The 23,936-nt window shown below is 32.1% G+C and overlaps 1 protein-coding gene across 1 annotated transcript; it reads right to left on the bottom strand.

Annotated features, from left to right (window-relative positions):
- Positions 1-203: 203 nt before the first annotated feature.
- On the bottom strand, positions 204-4,683 carry LOC134698015 (collectin-12-like). Its single transcript, XM_063560303.1, has 2 exons — positions 4,491-4,683; positions 204-454 (listed from the first exon to the last, which is right to left on the bottom strand). The coding sequence occupies exons 1-2, from the start codon at positions 4,681-4,683 to the stop codon at positions 204-206; spliced, it is 444 nt and encodes a 147-aa protein (XP_063416373.1).
- Positions 4,684-23,936: the final 19,253 nt, after the last annotated feature.

Genomic DNA, 23,936 nt, shown 5'->3' on the forward strand with positions numbered 1-23,936 from the left:
CAAAGACGGCACACTTGTCTAAGGTTAATGCATATTCGTCTTTGTCGTTAAACTATGATAAAGGGAACATCTAGAATAAAATTAAGAATCGGGAATACGGAATTGTGCCCCATTTTTCTATCACATAAACAATAGCAAAACACATAAAACATAAATCTAACTTGATGACTTGCAATCATTACATGTATTTATGTCTTCTTTAATCACAAAAACATTTTGTTTTCACATATGGATCGCAATTCATCGTGACAGTGTTTATCCACCCATACTGCTTCAGTCTTGGAATTAATAACATATCTGATACAGTCTGCTCCATGTATGCCCTCAGACCAATCATCAGGTTGGCCCTGGGCCCAGTTACTGTAGGTTACATTTTCTCCATTTATCCAACGGAAAATTCCCTCCTGTGCTGCATCCGTCCCACCTATCCACCAGAACCTTAGTCCCTGTTGTACTGAAATGTAAATATAACCAATAACCCTGATTAACAGGAGGTACACTTGTTTGACAGATGTTTTATAGAATACGAATAACAAATCAAAGTATAAAAAGAAAACATATTGAAATTTTTAACATAATAACACATTATGTAGAAATACAAAAACAATATGCAAGTAAATAATTAACATTCAGGATGCTAGGAACAAGAAGTACCCTTATAATCTTTGGACCCCAAAGTTGTCCACTGAAGTACACATAAATAGTGTGTATATGTGTATAGTCACAAAAGCAGTTAAAATAGATGCAACAGTAGTATACCGCTCTTCAAAAGCCACACACTGATTGTGAGATAACAGGTCCGGGTTAAAAACTGAACCGAGAGAAACCCATCAACCATATGAGAAAAACAACGAAACAACAGAACACTGAAGTGCAACAAATACAAACGACAAGGCAAAATACATAGAAACAAAATACTAGATAACAACTACCGTATTCATGACATTGTACAGGACATTTGCAGACAAAATGGTGGATTGAACCTGCTTTTGTGGCCAGTGAAACCTCGAGCTGTAATGTTAAAACCGCTAAGGTGACAACAATTCATGAAAAAAATATAGTATTTATAAGTGCAAGACCACTCAGGACGTAAAAATACATAAAGAAATAATATAGTAGTACCATGGAATACGAACAAAAACTTAGAATTAATTTACGACAGCATTATATGAATTATGAACTGTGCGTCATACGAATGGTAAGTTTCTAAAAAATAGATATAAATCGAGATAAGGTATGTAATTATATTTTTATGTATTTTATAAGAATTAGAAGACTGTTGTGTTTACTTAATAATTGTGAAATAACTGTATATGATCTAACTAAATCATTTTCCCTCTAAATCAAACTATGTTAAACAAATAAATCATGTGCATATACATTAATTTTGTAGTTACTTTAATCTTAAATCGTACAAATGAACTGGGCGATTAAATATCTTTACTTTTACATGCGAATAAAAAAAATAATAATTAAAACTACTAACGATAAGACATTAACCTACATCTGACTAAATACATGAATTATGGATGTACAAATACGGAGACACGTCTTTTAAAAGACCTGACGTAAATCAGAAACAACAAATGTAAAACGGGGTAAAATCACCTTAGTTAGTTCAGATACAGACAAATTGTATAGAAAATTTGGGATTGTGTCCATAACATTTACAGAGTGTAATTTTCAATGTTTCTGCGTAAGGAGCACACTCCTTTATATGAAGTCCATAAAGTGTGAATATACAAGAGGACATACATACAGTTTTCATCTATTGATAACACGTCGAGAAATTATAACAAATTGGATTAAAACAGGAAAAATTTAGGTTACAACTTTTTTAACGATGCTCAAGTCTCATATAACAAGAAACTCAAGATTATAAACAAATACTGAAGGAACTGTAGGAATTGACTGGAACTGCCGACAGAGTAAGATTCTTCATTTATTAATAAATCAAAAGTATAATCTAAAGGATATAAGTTTAACATTTCCAAAAAGGTATGGAGTGCTTCATAGTTTTATAAATTTACATCTGTTTGTGCCATTGTATTGGTTTGTTAATGTAACAAAAACCACTAAATTACATGCTTCTGAAAGGAACAAAACAAATATGACAGGGTCATACATGTTTGTGAACGCTAAACCCCCTCTTACGTGTGTCAGTTATGTTATAGCAATACATACGGATTCCCTTTGACAATTAGTTGGAAAAAATGCTTCTAGTTTTTGTTTGTTTCATTAGATAGATATAGGAAGATGTGGTGTGAGTGCCAATGAGACAACTCTCCATCCAAATAACAATTTAAAAAGTAAACCACTAAAGGTTAAAGTACGACCTTCAACACGGAGCCTTGGCTAGTGTAAAACCATTCAAACAGGAAAATTTAGATATTTATTTAAACTAAGCGTTTACTGATTGTGCTAATTAAATACGTTTTTCTTTGTGTGTAAAAAAATGTTACCTACAATTTCTATAAATTAATTGGTAACGGTCATATTGTACATACCATACATTTCAATCACAAATGGTAAAATAAAATATTCTTTTCTTGCTGTGTCAATGGTTAAAAGATTACCATGGTCGTTGAGGCATCTCAGTTTTGAATTGTTCCATGTTAGATGCGAATAATAAAACATTACACAAGAATCTAACTGCCATATATATACATATCCTGGATAAAGACAAGCTGCAAAATACGAATCACATTTAATAGCTTATTTAACATTTGCCCTGAATCCATATGCATGCAAGATGTATATTCTCACATTGACTTACACTTTTAAATAACTGCTCCAGAAATAGTCCACTTTATGTACAAATGACAGCGTGGTACATTTGTACCAACACAATGTGAAAAAAATGATATGCGTGTACACAATATACCATGCGCCGACAACAAAGATCTTTTAAAATAACGTTTGGGAAGCCATTTAACATGTATTGTTTGAATATTAAGCTTGTCGACGCCTGCGCTCTATGTTTCCTGGTCCTTTATTTGGTGGAAAGCCAGCTGATTTTGTCAAATTTCACCAAAATCCCTTATCTTGACCTTTTTGGGATGTAAAAATGAACGTGTTAAATTAAACTTTGACAACAACAGCTCTGTTTAATTTTCTTACATGTCTTTAAGGCAACTTAAAAACAATTATTGTTTGAAACCATGAACTTTGTAATCGGGGCCAAATTTAGCACTAACCGAACTTACTCCTTTCTTATTTTCATATCTTTATTATACAAAGGTTACTAATTGTTTCTAACAACATAAGACATATTTTTTGGTTCATATTTTTTCTCTCCAAATTTTTCAAATTTATTTAAAGATGATAAGGACTTTAGAAAGGAGAAGGATACACAAAACAATACATACAAATACATGTAAAAACCACAAACCCTTGGGGGGAAAACAACCACTTAAACATGTAAAATAGTTCTAAAAGTGATTAAACGAAAAACGATTGTGCAAATTAAATTATGTGCTCGTAAAGTCCTATGTTTTTTTTTTTATAGTGTTTAGGATTATAAGACAATCATGACTGCTGTAACCCTATTTGTGACATATTAATCAGGTTTAATCCACCATTTTCTACATAACACAATGCCTGTACCAAGTCAGTACTATGACAGTTATCCATTCGTTTGATGTTTTTAAGCTTTTGAATTTGCCATTTGATGGGGAAATTTCTGTTTTCAATTTTGAAATTGAGCTCAGTATTTTTGTGAATTGTTTCTTTTTTCTTAGGGTTGAACATACATGTAGCCATTGGAAATAAGTTCATGAGTCGTATTTGATGTATTTAAAGTGAAAGAAAATACAGCTGCACTATATTCAAAATGTCGATATAGATGTTATTTGTCTATTCAAAACTATGCTATAAATACAAAAGCATTCGTGAATAACAGCTGTATTACATGTAAATAACAGCTGTATTACATGTAAAGATTGGAATGTAAATCGATATAAATTAACAAGGAACATCGAATTGCAACTTTATTAATAGAAGAAATTTAAAAAAGAATAATCCTTGACATATATTAATGCTTTTATATCAGACCTCCCTCAAAACTTTTTTTTGCAAATACATAAATAATTAACAAAGGTACCAGGATAATAATCTAGTACGCCAGATGCACATTTCGTCTACACAAGACTCATCAGTGTCGCTCCTATATAAATACTTATAAAACTAACTACTAAATACCAACTAACTATAAAGCCAAACAAGTACAAGGTTGAAGAGCATTGGTGATCCAAAAACTTTTGTTCCGTTTCGTTTGGCAAAGTTATGGCATAAAGCTGCTAATTCGAGTTACTTTTGCACATTTTTTAGGGGCCAGCTGATGCCCACCTCCGGGTGTGGTATTTTCTCGCTACATTGAAGACCCATTGGTGGCAATCGGTAGTTATCAGCTCTTTGGTCGGGTTGTTGTCTCTTTAAGATATTCCCCATTTCCATTCTCAGTTTGATCAGCACCCTTTATTACAACTTACTTTTCTTTAAACGAAAAAATGTCCCGAGAGAAACATTACTGATTAATCCATCAGCAATTGCAATAATAACACAATATCCATTGGTGCTGTTATAGAAAATACCATCACAAACATCAGACTGTATACAATACCTGGCACACTCTAGATACGTATCAACAGTTATTACACTTTCTATATTCCCTTGAACATCCATGCTATCCCACTTTTGAATCCCTTCCATGACCCGCAGACTATTGCCTGTGGGATATAAAGTTTGTAAATGCACACAATCTGATATTCAGGAGAAACTGTTGTCGATTTTTGGTGTTGTTCATTTATGTTTTTCGTTTCTCGTTTTTTTTTATAGATTAGATCGTTGGTTTTCCCATTTGAATGGGTTTACACTAGTCAATTTTTAGGCCCGTTATAGATTGCTGTTCGGTATGAGCAAATGCTCAGTTTTGAAGACCGTACTTTGACATATAACGGTTTACTTTTACAAATTTTTATTTTTATGGACAGTTGTCTAATTGCACTCATACCACATCTTCTTGTATCTAAAATTTTTTCAAACCTTTTGAAATATGCCTGCAAAAGTATATCGTTTTTTAGAATTAACAATATGTCACTCAAGACAAATTGTAGTTAAAGGAGTTGTTTTAAATGACAAATGCAAGTAACTAGCTGTTTTAATGTTGAATGTAATTTGAAATATGATAACAGCCACCAGTGTTGTTTATTTTCAAAATTACACAAAAGAACGTCGTATTTTTAAAAATAGTAATAAAGATAAACTGTTACAGTTCCAATTTTTCTGTACCAGATGTGCAAATTGACAATCACTGTTGCTCGTGACCAAAATATTTGAAAATCTAAAGCTTATCAAAAATATATAGAGCTGTATACAATGTATAGATTTTTCTGATTCCAGTTTAAACCATGCACATTGTTTTAAGATGTCCTTATACAATGTAATTATGCATAAACTAGTGTTTTGTTATCTGTTATCTGTTATTTTCTAAAATAGATTCTTAGTAACATTTCCAAAGGCATACACTACAACGTTGGGATACGTAACCAACGTCCTATACAATGGTGTACAATCATTGAAATACCTTATGATTCTTAAACATCAAATTGAATGATAAGATTGTCTAACTGTCATTTTTTTTTATCCCCGAAATAGTCTTCTCACCCGTTAAAACACCAACAGCCATCAACAGACACAATTCCATTGCACAGAAAAAATGCATGTTCCTAATAACTGTACAGCTACTATGATTCAGGCGGTGTTCCAAATGAACTAGATGCAATTATCAAAGTATCTTAACGGTTATTTATGTAAATTGGGAGGTTTTTCTTATAAAGAAAGCCTAACAATTGCTATACAATGCAGGCATATTGATGGTTTTTTTTATCGTCTGTCTCAATAGTAATAATGTTGATCTTTTATTGAGTTTCGAACAAAGAGAGAAATTAAAAAAAATGCTCAGCGTTAATTAAAATTCGTAACAACCGATATTTAACTATTGTAAATAAAATTTCAATTACACTTAAGATATAGAAAACTAATGTACATTTTATAATCAATAATTAGCACTTGAAGTTTCCTGTCTTGAGGAGTATCGTACTGATAAGTTTTATTCCAAAAGTATTATCGATACCATTTTGAATGTACCATATGCGCGTTTCGACAAACTATAACCCTTGAATGATGCTAGCTATATATAAAAGCAAACAATAATTCAAAAAGCTTTAAACATTGCACAGCTCAGGTAACATAAAAAACAAAAAAACAAGTCCAACTCGCGATAATCAGAAAATTTCTTTAGTGGAATACAATAATTAATGTAAAATGATTCGATAGTCGATGTGTTGTTATTATTTTAACATTTACATGTAATATAAACCAGTTTTTTTTTTATTTAAAATGCAGTCGCATGTAATTTAACTGTTTATTAAACCCGATATTTATAACATTACCTTTATAACAAATGTGTTAAAAGAACAAATGAAGACGAAACATATGTTGAATGAAAATAATCTCTTCAGTAATGGTCGTAAGATATTTTGTAATTATAAACTTTGAAAAGCTGATGTATTCCAAATAGTCCTAAACGTATAATCAAACCCCGGAAAAGAATAAAAGCTTAAGATGTTGTAGATACATTACTTATTCTTAAAAGATTTTGCAGATTTAGAACAATTATTTTTTTATAAAACAGTAATAGTATCATGGCCGTTTAATGTACCTGGCTTGCGATAGCCTCGGAAACCAATGTTCAACAGAAGACGTACCGATATAGTGGTAGTTTTAAGATTAACGATACACATTTTTCTGCATCTTATTGGGGTTTGACAAGCACGGTTCTTTTAGTTATGGACTTTTCAGCAATACCAATTGATTTAAAACCTTAGGTTTATTCATTATTACAGTCATGCTTAATTTCTGTTGATGCATACTTTTTTTTAATAAAGTATGTCATCTGAAAAAATGATTAACAACATACATTTAGATATTAAAGGAAAATAAACCAGTTTAAATAATATAAAGGGGACGAGGATCGGAATGTAAACGACAACAAGGTGGTAATGCCTATACTATCAGCGTACTTAAATTGAATGTATTTAGTTTTTATCTTATCAATTGTATCTTGATGCCAGGCTTTGCATTTAAAAAGGTAGTGATTTTCATGGTTTAACTGTATCCAAAATTGAAAGATGTGGTATGACTGTGTTCGATTGTCTTGTATACAATGTATTCAACCATTTTCCTTAGTTTATATCAAAGTCTATATGAACGCATATTATATTTAGATATCTTATCATCAACCATAAGTAAACAATCCACTGACCAAAAGTATATTTACATAAATTCTTTAGCAGCTTTTCCAATATTGATTTCCATTTAACAGTCATTAAATATATTAAAGAAAAACTGAACAAACTAAAAGATGTTGTACTTTTATAACGCTGACCGACTAATGTTCTATGTGTTTTTGAAATGAAACTTTTCTTTATTGTTTACGTTACTTCACAATAAACATTAATTGGTACTAATATGAAAATAGTTCACAGTCAAATCAATATAACAAGCTTTAAAATAATTATTTGATATGTGTTAATGTGTTGACAATACAAACTGAATTTTTGACATATTACTTTAGTTTTGAAGTGCTTGAAATATTTCGATATTTTCCACATCTGCAGAATTAAAATGCTATAATTTACAATAATGATGACTATTACTTTGTTCGGAACTATATCATTATGTGTCATTCTTTTAATTCAAGTTGTTTTTGGTAAGTACATGTTAGCAGCAATAACTGAAAATATGCAATAAGCTTTAATCCTGGCAATACGGAATTGTCTACGCATTTAACTATTGCCTGAAATATTTAAAAGTTATTAATATAAGAAATAAGCTTTGTTTTCTGACATATGTACATTCGGTAAACTATTCCTGATGCAAATTTTTATACGAGAGTTAACATGTATTTATATGTGTAATAATTAAAAAAAGTTTCCAACAAGTGTTTGTATGAATAAAGGCAACAGTAGTATACAGCTGAATGTAATGAAATGAGATGAGAGAAAACATTCGATCTGAAAAATTATTGAAGAAAATTAAATTAAACTGATGGCGCTGGCGTATATTTGGTAAAAAAAGACAAATGATATCTCGAATTTTTGCCCATATCATCTTTCCATCGATTTTAATTATAACAAACTGTTTAACATTGCGTTAAATGATAGACATAGCAATAATATGTAGACAGAGATTAAACTTTTAGAACACATAGAAAATATTGCAACTATAGACTTCTAAAATTATAACGGTAAGACATTTTCACCATCGGGGATTCAAAAGTTAGGCAAATTATACATGAGAATGATGAGAAATTTTATGGTTATTTGGAAAAAGCGCAAAACAGATTCTGGTAAGATTACTCGTATGATTTTAACAACCTAATAAACACTACGTAAATTTTCCCTTGATGTGCTAGCAATGCGAATATTTCGCGACATCAACTTATTTCTAACATGACGCCTTTAGGGAAGGAATAGTAGTGAAACCTATTTTATTCAAAATTCGTAACACACCGTATGAACGGGTTACTTTCGAGGGGTGTTTATATTTGCTTATTTTGTCGGATGAAAGAAAATCGCTAAATATAAAGTCTTCGAAAATTAATGCATTCTTTTGTTACTTTCTTAAAGCGAAAGCGTCGTCCGGTAGGTCAATAACGGTATAGATTAGTTTTAACAATATTAAAGCATGTAGAGAATAAGGTACTGAACATACATTGTAATTAATGAGTTTACGATACAAGATTTCTGCGTGATTTTGAATGGTTTGATTTGGCAAAATGGGTTATATTTGTCATATATATTGTAATTTGTGAACATAATGTAACTGCAAATTATTATTTAAAATATGTTTTAGTGAGTACCATGCAAACCTTTGTATCAATTCCAAACTGGGATACAACTAATGTCCAAGGAAGAATAAACACATCAATAAAAGTCAGTACATCGCTTGAATGTTCAAGATGTAGTCATCAAAATAAAACATGCGACGGTTTTTTCTATGATAATACTAATGGACAGTGTGTGACCTTTAACATAGAGGATGGCATCATAATATATGAAAACACACTGGGCAACTTCTTTTATAGGAAGAAAGGTAAATGTGTGTTGGTTATACATAAAACATATAACACGTACATTAAATTGTTTGCCTGATTATAGCTTTTAAATAGCATTAACACATACTAATATATACTACATACTTTTAGGTTAAGCGTGTATATGTGAGATTGTTCGTAAGCTTGTATTCTGAAAGAAATTCGAATCACCAGAATATTGTGTCAAGTAGTCGTTTGGCACTTCCGGAGCACTCCCAGTTTTTAGTGGGGTTCGTTTTGCTGTTGTATCCCTATTGTGTGTTTTTTTTTTTTCACTCATCGATGTCAATATAATAAAAGTTGATGCGATTGTCGTACAATTGAGAGGTTAAGTGCTATAAGTAATGGCAACAGTAGTATACCGTTGTTCGAAACTCACAAATCGATTGAGAAAATACAAAATAAATCCGGGTTAAAAACTAAAACTGAGGGAAACACATCAAATATAAAAGGAGACCAAAAAAAAATGTAAATGACAGTTATTTTCTTTTCGTTTGATGTGTTTTACCATTTAATTTTGCCATTTGATTAGTGACTTTTTTAAATGTTCCTCAGAGTTATTTTTGTGATTTTACTTTTTGAGATATTGATTTTGACACTTGTTTAGGAAATGATATAAACTCATTATCATAATCTTTATGTTTTCATAGAATGAACGATACATCGAATGGAACAGGTGTCAATAGATAACAATCCTTATCTTTCAGTCCTTGCCAAGTGGTTTAAGTGATAGCCAGTCAACACTGAGGTTGTGAGTTAGATCCCCGCTCGTGCGGGTGCACTCGACTTCAATTTTAATTGACTAGGACTGTTAGTTTTCCTCTCGAAGTTCGGTTGGTTTCTACTAGCACTCCTGCTCCCTTCACCAATAAAAACTGGCCATCACGAAATAGTCAAATGCAGTGCTTAAAAATGACGTTAAAAACAGTTTACAAAAATACAATCCTTCAGTACTCAGGTTAATATCAGTTTATCGAGTTCAAGAAGTTTGATATACAAGCTAAATTATGTAACACTGTTACAATGTATAAACCCAATATATGATCAAGAAAAGTTTATAACTTCTCCAGTGTATAATACACATGTATATTCCGACTAAAGACTGATATGGTATCATTTACCTACTGTTATATAATAAAAACTTGTTATATAAGAGATACATATGATTGATATCCTTATGAGCATGAATGTCAGATTCAGAACGCTTGTAATTGTTTTTTTTTATATTCTTGACATTTAATTATTTTTAATACTTAGTGTAACTCATTCATGCCTTTCTTGTGATAAGTTCTGCATACCAGATTAGGTAATTGAAAATTGATATTCTTCATCTTTTTGTAGATTGCCTTGATTCTAGTTATATATACATATGGCAGTTGGACATTTGTATCACATTTCACGCCACAAAATTATCATGGAATGCGTCACAGCAAAGATGCGCTGATGATGGCGGGAATCTGCTAGGTATACAAAACGAAAGAAAAGAATATTTCTTTTTACCATATTTGTTGGCAAAAACTGGTAGGTTTTCACTCTAATGTCCATACATATCGTCATGATTTGTTTTGTTCAAACATTTATGGCAGTGAAAATTTAAAGTGAAACTAAGAGTTACAGTTTAGTTAGAAACTATCAAAATAAGCATTTTGTTAGATGGTGTCTAAAAAAAAAAAAATAACAAAGATACCGAGTACTAAGTTTAATTTAAAACAAAAAAAATATCAATTGACAAATCAAAAGCTCAAACAGTGAAAATGAATGGAAAACAGCTGTCATATCCATAACTCGATGCCACTGCTGTCGGACGTGTTGTATTCGAGAGTATAAACAGCCCTATAATCAGCACTTCGGTGTTGACATGAATTTTAATTACATGGTCATTGTCTTTGATAAATTTACAGTTTGCCAAAGTATGATAACTCTTATACAAAGGATTTTCCTATCCCTATCATAGATTACCTTAGCTCTATTTGGCACAACGTTTTGAAATTTAGGGTCCTCAATTCTCATCTGCCTTGAAGTTGTTTGGCTTTGAAATCATTTTTCATTTGAGTGTCTCTGATGAGTATTTTGTAGCCGAAACACATGTGGGGTAACACATTATTATTGGTACAGGCAAATCACAAAATGATTGATAAAACCTAGTTTTATAGCTAGCCAATAGTCTCACTTGAAAGTCGCATCTGATTATATTGACAGTAATGTTTGTACAAAACATACAGACAAAAATGTTACAAATGTCACAATTTGGGATACGACCAACAATATTTTTTCTATAATTAGTTATCAAAGGTACCAGGGTTATAATTTAATACGCCAGACGCGCGTTTCGTCTACATAAGACTCATCAGTGAAGTCAGATCAAAATAGTTATCTTAATCATTATTTTTTAAAGCAAAGTATTGTAATTAACAGAAATAACAGGATTAATTGGGTGGTGGATAGGTGGAACTGATGTATACCAAGAGGGAATTTTTCATTGGATGGACGGAGCACATGTTACATACACCAACTGGGGTTATAATCAGCCAGATAATCTGATGAACAACGTGATACCAGGCGCTGACTGCATGAGATATGGCTTTTACCCTAAAGCAAAATGGTTTGATACTGGTTGTAGCATACATTTGGCATTCATATGCGAAAACAAAATGTTTTTGTAACGTTTAATGATATGTTTATTGAGAAATAACATGTTCGACTTACATTTTGCATTTGTTTTGATATTTTTTTTCAAGCATTATTTTGCAAAATGAACTCGAACAATATAAAAAGGAACAGTCAAAATCACTCTACAGATCGAAGAAGTTCCAATGCAATACCATAAACTGGGATTTATCTATAGAATACCAGCAAAGAAAAAAAACCCGTCATTACCATCATGTTACAACTGTCATTAGCTTTAATGTCATTTTAACTGTAAATTTTGTGATAAGTCTAATTCGGTAATTTCATAATGAAATAAAAGATTATTCAGGTATGTTTTGTCTTATAGCTCTTTAAATCTCTCGGAACTTTTACATACTCGGCTTTTAATATTAATGGCTTTGAGCGTTCCTGATAAATAAAAAATCCAGAAAAGCGCCTTTGACGCATACAATTATTTATTAAACGTGTTTTTTTGCAATATTTTGTAACATAACTATGTTTAACATGTTTAAACAAACAATGATTTATTAGTGTTTATATATTTAATTAGTATTGTGCTATTTGGTAGCGGTTATACTAGTATTCGAGTTTAAGAATTAAAAAAAGAGGGACGAAAAATACCAAAGGGACAGTCAAACTCATAAATCTAAAACCAGCTGACAACGCCATGGGTAATAATGAAAAAGAAAAACAGAAAAGCAATAGTACACATGACATTTAAGAATTAAATGTTCCACGTGCGGAGTTCAAACTCACAACACCAGTGTTGACATTCTAGTGAAACATCATTTCGACTTCTTAGACCACTAGACCACCTTGGAAAAAAACTAAATACTAGTAAGGAATATTTCCGTGAAACATTCGACGTGATTAATTCAAGTTTTACACTAGAAAGTAATAGTTTAATAGCGTCCTTGCAAGAATAATGGATAAATAGAGTTACCTTTTTGTTGGGGTGTGCATGCACGAAAGAAAGGTAAAAGATACCAGATGGACAGTCAAACTTATACATCGAAAATAAACTGACAATGGCTAAAAATGAAAAAGACTAATATATGTACAAAAGACACAACCTGAAAAACCTAAGACTACTTAACACGAGCCTCACCAAAAACTGGGGGTAATCTCAGGTACTCCAGAAGGGTTTACAGATGCCGATCAACATGCGGCATGACGTCGACCTCATGTAAACACACATACAAGTTTGAATAAAGAGAACAGCGTATTTGCATAGAAACTGTACAGATTTTCATCATTTCGATTCCCATTTGTAAAACGAAACTTGTTTTTATTCATAATAGTAAATATAACAGTATAAATAATTATTAAAAGTTCCAAGTTTATAATTTGATATGCCAGACGCGCGCTTTTGCGAACAATAAATGTATAAAAAAATGGACCTTATAATTGATATTCATTTCAAAACCGAATTGATGACTACTGGCTGATACCTTCGGGGACGAAACGCCCACAGGCAGTGGCATCGACCCATTGATGTTAATACCTATCAAAGATACCAAGCTTATAATTTGATATGCTGAACGTGCGTTTAGTCTACATAAGATTCATCAGTGACGCTCAGATCAGTCAACAAATAAATAATACAAATGTATATATATGTTACAGTGAATTTGTATAATCAGTGATTATGTAGAATCCCTAAAATTTTCAGGGATTATGTAGAATCACTAGCTAGTTTAGTGATTATGTAGAATCCCTGAAATTTTCAGAGATTATGTATAATCACTAGAAAAAACATCGGGGATTCTACATAACAACACGCCTAAGAGAAATAAAAAGTTCAGTAAAAACATTAGAAGGTACCCCCCCCCCCCCCCCCAAAAAAAAATAAAATAAATAAAAAAATTATATATAAATATACTAAATAAATAAATGATTTGGAAAATACGTTGAAGGTATAAAAAGTCATGAGAATTCCGAATGCAATAAGGTTCTATCCGGGCACTCTGGTTCTAAACCCTGGTTCCATCTGGGTTGTTTGGTTCTGAACCTTGGTTCTTTGGTTCGAAACCATAGTAACTGGTTCAACATCCGGGTTGTTTGGTTATAGCAACCCGAATTCCTGGTTCCATCTGGGTTCTTTTCTAGATTATTCTAATGTTCCCGTTGAACTTGAAGAAGATAACCACAAGTATCCGAATAAAAAGGTAAAGTATGTCAAAGACGCTAAAATTGTTTTATAACATTAAACATTTCAGGATCGACGGTAAAAGAAGCTGTAAGGTATTTATTTTCTCATTCTTATGATTAGGAAACTAGATAAAAATAAAGCATCGCTTAGATTTTAAAAATAAATCGAAATGGTACATTATATCGAACATTATTTTATTTAATTCAGTCGTTCTGTTTTATTTATTTCCGTTAATATTTCTAGACTTTTTAAAACAACAAAATTTGGAGACCTGTCGTTCAATTGGCCAACGATATATGCATGTAGCCACTTCACCAGTTGACGACTTGCATATATATTTAAATGCACATTTAAAGTTCGAATGCATTTTATTTAATAGCTGCTTTGTAATAATGTCAGATTTGATAGAAATACGTGTGAAGTATATATGTAACAAATCGTTTTGTTCAAAACGGAATCTTAAAAGACATATAAAAAGAAAGTGATGATCAATTTAAGTTTAATTGAAAAATAAGTTATAAAATATAACAAAAATGTATATGTACAATAAATTTGTCAAATTTTATACTACTTGTGAAATTAAGGCATGCATATAATCATTATAGGTCATAAAGAATCAAATCAAAATGAAGATTGAATATTTTTATAATAAAATTGCGTGTGTGTGCGTTAATGACAGTGCTGGTGGAATGCGTAGCACCAGCACACTAGTCAGAACTTCTGTGTTGGTACCATAGAAAAGGGGCATAAACTTCGGAGTTACTCTAGTCCGTTCGTCCCGAATGTAAAAAAAAAAAGGGTTCCGTTGTTTTAACTTAAGTTGCCTCAACCAAATACTACAAAACTTACACATAATAAAAAGAAGATGTGTCATGAGTGCCAATAAGAACACTCAACAAAAGACTAAATGACACAGAAATTAACAGCTATAAGTTACCCTACGGCCTTCGACAATGAGCAAAGTCCGTACCGCATAGTCAGTTATAAAAAGCACCGAGAAAAGAAACGGACAAATTATGTACAAAAAATGAACAAAAACAAATATGTAACACATAAACAAACGACAATTCATGAATTAGAGTCTCCTGATTTGGGACAGGTACATACAAACAGAATGCGGCGGATTAAACATGCTAGCAGTATCCCAACCCTCCACCTCATGCGGCATGAGCGCCAAAGAAGAACTATCCACAAGAGACCAGGTAACACAGAAATTAAAACTTTATGTCACCATACGGCCTTCAACATTGAGCAAATAGGTATAGAAGATGTTGTATGAGTGCCAATGAGACAAATCTCTATCCAAATAACAATTTATAAAAGTAAACCATTATGGGTCAATGTACGGCCTTCATACGGAGCCTTGGCTTTCACCGAACCACAGGCTATAAAGGGCCCCAAAACTAAAAAATGTACTAGTGTAAAACAATTCAATCGAGAAAACCAACGGTCCAATCTAAATAAAAAAACGAGAAACGAGAAAAACGTATAAATTACACAAACACACGATAACTACTGTACATCAGATTCCTGACTTATGACAGGTGCAAACATTTGCAGCCAGATGAAACAATATTATAACATCACAACATAGAAAAAAACACACGATAAAACGAAATTCAAACGAGGAAAGAAATGGACAAATGTATAGGCCACTGACTTGCGACAGGCACCTGCATACTAAATAGGGCGGGGTTGAACATGTTAGCGGGGTCTTCACCATCTCCCTAACCTGGGACAATGGTTACTTTCACATACAAAAAAATGAACTTAAAATTTGGTAGCGTCACTTTTACCGTTCAAGAGTTATCATGTTCCTTTAAAAACATAGAAAATGCTGAATTTGCGTTTTCGTAATTTAAATAAGTTTGACTCATTCAAATTTTATAAACCTTATACGTAATGCGTATTACCACATAACACAGGTCTATCAAGTTCGATATTTGGTGGTGTTTCTGTTCAAGAGTTATTAGATATAAGAAGTTGGTACTAGTACTAATGATACAAATATCAACACGTAGACTAAAGATAGGAAAGATGCTTAATCTGTTGTTTCTGTTCTTTAACTTTAGTTTGCCTCAACCAAATGTTTTGAAACTTATACACAATGATTATGGTCACTTAACAGTCAAAATTACGTGAATCCTGTTTCTATATGTGTAGTTTACTTGTGTTTTCTTTTCACAAGCAGGGGCATCTGTGGCCCATAGACATATTGTACATTTATTTCATTAATATGTAAACGGTTTATTTACTTCCTTTGGATTCTTCTTCTATTAGAATTAACTTGCATATTTTTTTAGGATTGCGGTGCAGTTTGATAACAGACAGTGACCAGCATAAAAAAGTGTTTCACTAGATTGAGCTCTTTGTCTAAGTGTACTTTAAAGGTTCTTCGCACTGAGTTCAGTTTATTGATATGCGTATTACCTTCATGTAAGTTTTAAGATGCTTAAACAGACTATCCATATCAACATGTCCATCAAATGAAATCCAAGGTAAAATGATTGAACCATTTTGAATTATCACTCTAACACAACTTGCAGTACATGGTGCTACTAGAGCAGTAAATATTCTTTCTAATTTTCACGGCAATTAAAAGATTTAGTTTTCATTTGATCAAAACATTCTTCATATCAAAAATTGAGAATGGAAATGTGAAATGTATTTAAGAGACAGTAACATGACAAAAAAGCAAAAAGCAGTCAAAGGTCACCAATGTCTCGTGGCATGATGCACTACACATGCCGAATACAGAAAACATGGGTTAGGGACAGAAACAGAAGACATGTATCTAAACTCAATGGAACAGTACTTGTATTTCAGGTCACTATATGCAAGTTCCTTCAACATAGAACATAAATTCTCGCAACAATTCAAAGTTAAAACCGTCTTTCACAAAAGTTTGAGCAGGATTTTTTGCAACGTTTACCTTGCCTCTGTTAATTGAAAATCGGATCGTGCAGTTATTACGGGGCGCCGAATGGGACTCTTGTGGTTTTGTACTCAAAATTCAATTTTTTCCGGACAAAAGTGACTTTTGTTCAACAAAAATGAGTTCAGTTTAACAAAATTTGTATACTACTACTTATTTAAAATTTTGGCATACAAAATTATCTATCAGCGGACAAAAGTCACTTTTGTAATGACAAAATTCATTTTTGTTACACAGACTTGAATTTTGTTACCTAATTTGAAAATTGGGCGACAAAAATGAATTTTGTATTCAAATTATTTAAGTTTGGTTTATGTGAACTAATTTGCATACAAAATTGACTTTTGTTACACAAAATTGACTTTTGTTACACAAAATTGACTTTTGTTACACAAAATTGACTTTTGTTACACAAAATTGACTTTTGTTACACAAAATTGACTTTTGTTACACAAAATTGACTTTTGTCTCAACAAAATTGACAAATATTGCCTTTTGGCTCAACAAAATTGACAAAATTGACTTTTGTCTCAACAAAATTGACTTTTGTGAGACAAAATTGACCAATGTGAGACAAAATTGACTTTTGTCTCAACAAAATTGACAAAATTGAATTTTGTCTTAACAAAATTGACAAAATTGATTTTTTGTCTCACGAAAGTCAATTTTGTCTCATAAAAGTCAATTTTGTTACACAAAATTGAACTTTGTCGTCACAAAAATTAATTTTGTCGTCACAAAATTGACTTTTGTCTCAACAAAATTGACAAAATTGACTTTTGTCTCAACAAAATTAACAAAATTGACTTTTGTCTCAACAAAATTGACAAAATTGATTTTTGTCTCAACAAAATTAACAAAATTAACTTTTGTCTCAACAAAATTAACAAAATTGACTTTTGTCTCAACAAAATTGACAAAATTCACTTTTGCCTCAACAAAATTGACAAAATTGAATTATGTCTCACAATAGTTAATTTTGTCTCACAAAATTGAATCTTACCTCACACAATTGACTTTTGTGATTTAATTTCCATATCAGGTAACAAAAGTCAATCTTTTTTGGCAAATATGTTTATATATGCATACAAATATGTTTATATTTGCATACCTTTTAGACAAAATTAGTCCAGTCATTCTATGGTTATACCTCAAACTAATTGCAACAGAAATGTTTTTTGCGGAATTCGTGAGAAACACAACGTGTAAGAAACATATCAAAAATCGAGAAAAATCGAAATAGGGGAAAGTCGTCAATTTTGCCCCCCAAAAAATCTAGATTTTACCTCAAATATTATGGAAAGATATGGCGCTCGTAGATTGAGAATGACGATATGGGAGACAACTCGTAATGGTCAACTGCAGACGACGCATCTATGTTTCATCCTTTTCATTCCGGTAAGTTAATATAAAACTTATATATTAAAGTTTTATACGCATTTAACATTCTTCAGAGTGAAAGCTACCATGCAAGGAATTTTGGATGTTTTTTGAAAGGTGCAGATACACGGGAAACGTCAAAATGTAGTACACGACAAAAATGAGTTCATTTCGGTTTGCCGAGGTCTCTAAACCAGAAATTACATATAAAACAGCTCTGTTTTTTTTTTTATATTTGAACTTCAGTATATACATTACACAAATTCAATAGCCCCGTAAAAAGGAAATTTTATTCTTATTGCTGACGAAAAAAAAGTATGGAACGCCGTTACTACCAAAAAGGTTACAATCTAACTAAATTAATTCATTGAAAAATGAAGTTGTACCGATAGTTAGATACAAAATAGATGCAGACAAATTGTGTTAGGGAGCTGCTTTTTAATTTTTCATATTTGTATGGAGGCTGGGATAAAATAAAATAAAAATAGGGAGGACAGAATGAGACAATTTCCATAAAAATCAAATAATAAAAATTGAATATTATTAATCAACCAATAGGGGGGAATTAAAATTCAACAAAAATACCATTATACAATTCAACTGAGAAAAGACACTACATCGGAATAATTTATTGTTTATAAATCAACATATATCTTTTTTAATATTGTATTCAAAACAAATTTTATATGATAAAAAAAATATGAAAGCAAAATCAAAATAATTTAATCTCAACTTAACAGTTTGATCATTTTTTAGGTACTGATGGATGCTTGTGTTTTTTGTTGGGTGTCTCTAAAAAACTGTGAAGAAATAACACAACTAAGAGAAAAAGGATGCAACACTGTTAATAGGGCCAGCCAAACCAATCGATTCAAAAGCTGTGTATCCGTCTTTTGTTGATATAAACTCAGAGCAAAACATTGCCTTTGTCCCGGATTCGTTACAAACATTACTACGTGCATTATTTAGTCAAAACGACTCGACTGTTAAAGATGCATCTGTTGGCCAGGCTATTATTCAGGCTTCCCGACCTAGAACACTTAATGCACCGCTTCAAATTACCCTCAGTGTACAAACGCAACATCACTTTGGATCAAGATTTTTATTGGACACTTTGAACACTCTTGGTTTGGCTTCTTCCTACACAGAGGTTCAACGTTTTGAACTTAATGCTGCTGCTGCTCATGACAGAACCGACACGCAGTTTGGGAATGGCACTTTCGTCCAGTACATAGCTGATAATATAGACCATAATCTGCGAACTCAAGATGGTGGTCATGGAACATTTCCTGGTATGGGTATTATTGCAGCTGTCACTCCGGGATTCAGACTTGACAAAGCTGTCCCTAGGCTGTCTCGCACACTAAAGGAAGTCTGTGACCTTGCAAAAATTAACATAGAATGTCATAAGATGCAATCTAAACAATCGTTACAGTCAAAGTTCGCAACCATGAATTATGAGCCAAATATGATAGATACAACGACGGTGGAAGTAAGACCTTCTGTCAAAAGTATGCTTGCCTTTGACATGCAACCGACCCAGTTGGTCAGCAATTATGCACAAAGTGATGGTCCGTGACTACCCAGGAAAATCATCTGTTGTATTTTTTGCCAATGATAGACATGAATCCTAGTGATCTCACATGTACTGATAAATTCAACACTTACCTTCATAGGCAAGCAAGCAAAGGCTCAACATTGTGTTCCTATTTTGACATTTGATCAACCCCTCTATTGGAAGACAATGACCATTATTAAAGATGAACCATCGAACATTCCTTCAAAGTCAGTTATCTTACGACTTGAAGGCTTTCATTTAGAAATGAGTTTTGTAGGCGCCATTGGTCACTTGAGGGAAGGATCAGGAATTATTGAGCTACTTGAAACAGTGTATGCACCAAATACAGTAACTCATATGACTAGCGGAAAGGCTATTGCACGAGCAATAGGGCACATTTTCTGATAATTACAGCTCTTACGTCAAGATTGATTGATTGATTGTTGGTTGTTTAACGTCCAGTGGCAAATATTTCATGTATATTTAGAACAAGAACAAGTTCACAATAAATTAGGTAGGTCTTGTCATAATAGAGGTCATAAGGGATGATAGTCGGGGAAATTTCGACTGCCACTGGAAAATGAGAGTATATTGGATAGGGACAATTTTGCCTTACAACAGACCACCTATGGGCCCTCAAAGAGTTGTTGTAAGGATTCTTAACGTGCAAAGAGCGTGGCACTCTCTTTACACGAGACGTCGGATTTAACGTCCCAATTCGGACCGAAAAGTGACTGTGAACTTAATGCATCCCGCACAGCCAAACGGACGCCCCACTTCGGCAAGCGTTTTGTAGCCAGTCGGGAGAAGACCAAGTGACCATATTTCTATTCCCCAGTCACATTTGAGGGCACGTCAAGAGACTGTCAAGATTTGAAAACATTTTTATAGTTTCTTATTAGCAGAAATCCTTTTGAACAGGAAATGAGTTTGCGAAACATAGAAACGGGGGTCTCGGCGGACAAAATTTGTCAATGTCGATAATTCGAAGGAATTAGGTATTCAAATATTGAAGTCCATGGACGGAAAAAAAATAGATGAATTTTCATTTAAAAGGAAAGAACAGGCAATTATCTTGAGTGCACAATCAAAGTTGATGATGCTGTCATTATTGTTGACGCTTTCTTGCTGCATCAAATGGTATATATGAAGAGCAGTCCGAAATATTCACCTTTGAACTCTGTAGTCATCCCAGCTCAATGTTTGATCCAAATGTTCTCATGCGAACAGCACAAAAGTCTAGTCTTGCAGATGCTATTTGGGGAAAGGGCGATTGTTGCGCATTTGAAATGAACGAAAACGACGAAACTCAGTATGTTATTGATGGCGGCTCTCTTCTCCGTCGTATACACTGGCAAAGCGGGCTTTCTTTCGGTGAAATTTGTCAAAGGTACGTTGACAGCGTTGAACGGAAATACAGTAATACAATAGTTGTATTTGATGGATATACTTCGGGTCAAGATAATAAAGATGCCACTCACCAGCGGCGCACCAAAGGAATCATAGGCACAAAAGTTTCATTCACAGATAGAACTCTTTTCAAATCTAAATGATGTACTTGTAGGAAAAACGGACTTGAATGTTCAGTAGCTTGTGGGGAATGTAAAGGAACTGGTTGTACAAATTCGAGCAAAACATGGACGATTAAGTGATAATCAACTTCAAAAGATTTATGAAGAATACGCAAAAAACATTAAAAGCACAATTAAGGGGTTTTAGTCAAACTATTGCATTTTTTTTGGTTATCCTATAGAGTAAATATTTTGGTTTAAAAAAAAAGCATCATATCTGTCAATCGGTTTTTATTGTTGTTATAAGATCTATTTAAATAACGAATTGATCATTATTTGATCCATCTAAACACTTAAAACAAATATAAAATTAATTTGAAGACCCATGATATACTAGTAATTTGATATTTATTAAGAAAACATAAATTCCCAGTTTTTCATGATTTTTTACTAAAATACTAACATTTTCACCCAAAATTTTCACTTCCTAAACTTTAAAATTTATCATAGTTTTAAAAAATCATTACTGTTATAAGATCTATTGACTTGATCAAAAATTATGTATGTTGCTATCTTCGTTTTTTATTCACAACAAATTTCCAGTTTTCAGCAATTTTTTTCATAAAAATCCAAGGTTTTAACCCAAAATTTTCGATTTCCAGAACTTTGCAGTTCATCAAAGTTTAAAAAAATAATGACTGTTATAAGATCTATTGACTTGCTTAAAAACTGTGTACATTGCTGTTTTAATTTTTTAGTCACGGCAAATCTCCAGTTTTCGGCGATTTTTCATCAAAATCCAAGGTTTTCACCCAAAATTTTCAACTTCCTGTACTTTGAAGTTCATCATAGTTTTTAAAAATCATTACTGTTATAAGATCTATCGACTTGATTAAAAATTGTGCAAGTTGCTATTTTTGTTTTTGAGTCACGGCAAATTACCAGTTTTGAGCGATTTTTCACCAAAAATCAAGGTTTTCACCCAAAATTAACAATTTCCCTTCATCCAACCATTTTCGATTTTTTTTATGTTCAACAGTAGACCTAATTCAGCTAGAAAAACTAGAAGAACATTCTGTTGCAATTAGTTTGAGGTTTGGTCATATTTTGGCTAGAATGACTGGACTAAATTGACTTTTGCCATGACAAAAATGATTTTTTTCTACACAAATGAATTTTGTCATCACAAAATTGAAGTTCTCACAAAACAAGTCTGTAGCACATAGTTTTGTAAGACAAAATTGAATTTTGTACAAAACCATAAGAGTCCCATTCGGCGCACCGTAGTTATGTCAATAAACTAAAACGGTAAGATAAGACATTAAAACACTTAAGGTGGTATGGGAGTCTAAAATAAAAATGATAGAATTTGTTAACTTGATTAATTTCTAACCTTACCATGTGATATCACTATGGTAAACTGATAGAAACACTTGATACAGTCATGAAATTGAATATTTGCAAAAGTACGATGAGAACAATAGAAGAAAGAGTAAGAAACAAATGAAAGTAATTATACATACGAGCTTTTTATCACAATGCACAAACTAGGAACCGTAGTTTTCATTCATTTTATTCATTTGAAATGTACGCTCCCGTTAACAATGGAAATTAACGCTGTATATTTATATAAACGATCAATCTTGTAAATAAATAAATAAATAAATGGGATTTTGCAACCTTGAACTGGTTCGAAAAGAAAGATAAAGATACCATTGTTTTGTGGTCAGGCAATATCCTTTTTTTATACCTTTTTTAAGAATTGCCATTATGTTTTTTTGGGTTTTCCTTTTCTTTTTATCCTGCCGAATTGCTATGAGAATATGCAAGCTTCCTCTTAAAGTTTGTTCTATTTGTCAATCCCAAGTTCTGCCTGTTTTTCTATACATTTAGATGCCTAAGTTCTCACAGTTTAAATTTCATGCAAACTGTCCTTTGAACAAAAAAGAAACACACAAAACAGTTGTTCCATAATCTACTTCACCATTTGCTTTACTTGTATCACAAATAACATGCTTGTGGATTTACAAATAGAGCATGAATATCAATTTGACGATAATATTTCATCTGGCAAAGAATGAAAGAAACTTTAAATTATTATTTGTCTATATTCATTTTGTTTATCAAACAAGCGACCATTAAATTATTCATAATCCCTGTAATCATATTAGGGAATTTGTAGAATAATTATTAAAATGTTCAGTGATTATGTAAAATCACTGGTCATTTTCAAGGATTATATATAATTACTAATGATTTTAGTGATTCTACATATTCCCTGAAAAATCAGGGATTCTACATAATCCCTGATTATACAAATTCACTGTAACATATATATAAAAAGCCAAAAACAAACCTTTCTTAAAAGAAAACCAAACATAAAGCAAAGCAAATTTAGAATAAAAATAAAATGAAACATTAGGATAGCACATAGACATTTCTACAATAAGATAAGAAAGGTTCATCGATGACATGACGAGTTAATTACATGTACTTAAAATTTCTTTGAACAAATGATCACCACCACGTCCATTTGTATGTTTGTCTATCTGATGAGTTAAGACTTTTTCAACTGAATTTTAATAGTTCGTTCT

Source organism: Mytilus trossulus, chromosome 14 (assembly GCF_036588685.1).
Source record: "Mytilus trossulus isolate FHL-02 chromosome 14, PNRI_Mtr1.1.1.hap1, whole genome shotgun sequence".
NCBI classification, from domain to species: Eukaryota; Metazoa; Mollusca; class Bivalvia; order Mytilida; family Mytilidae; genus Mytilus; species Mytilus trossulus.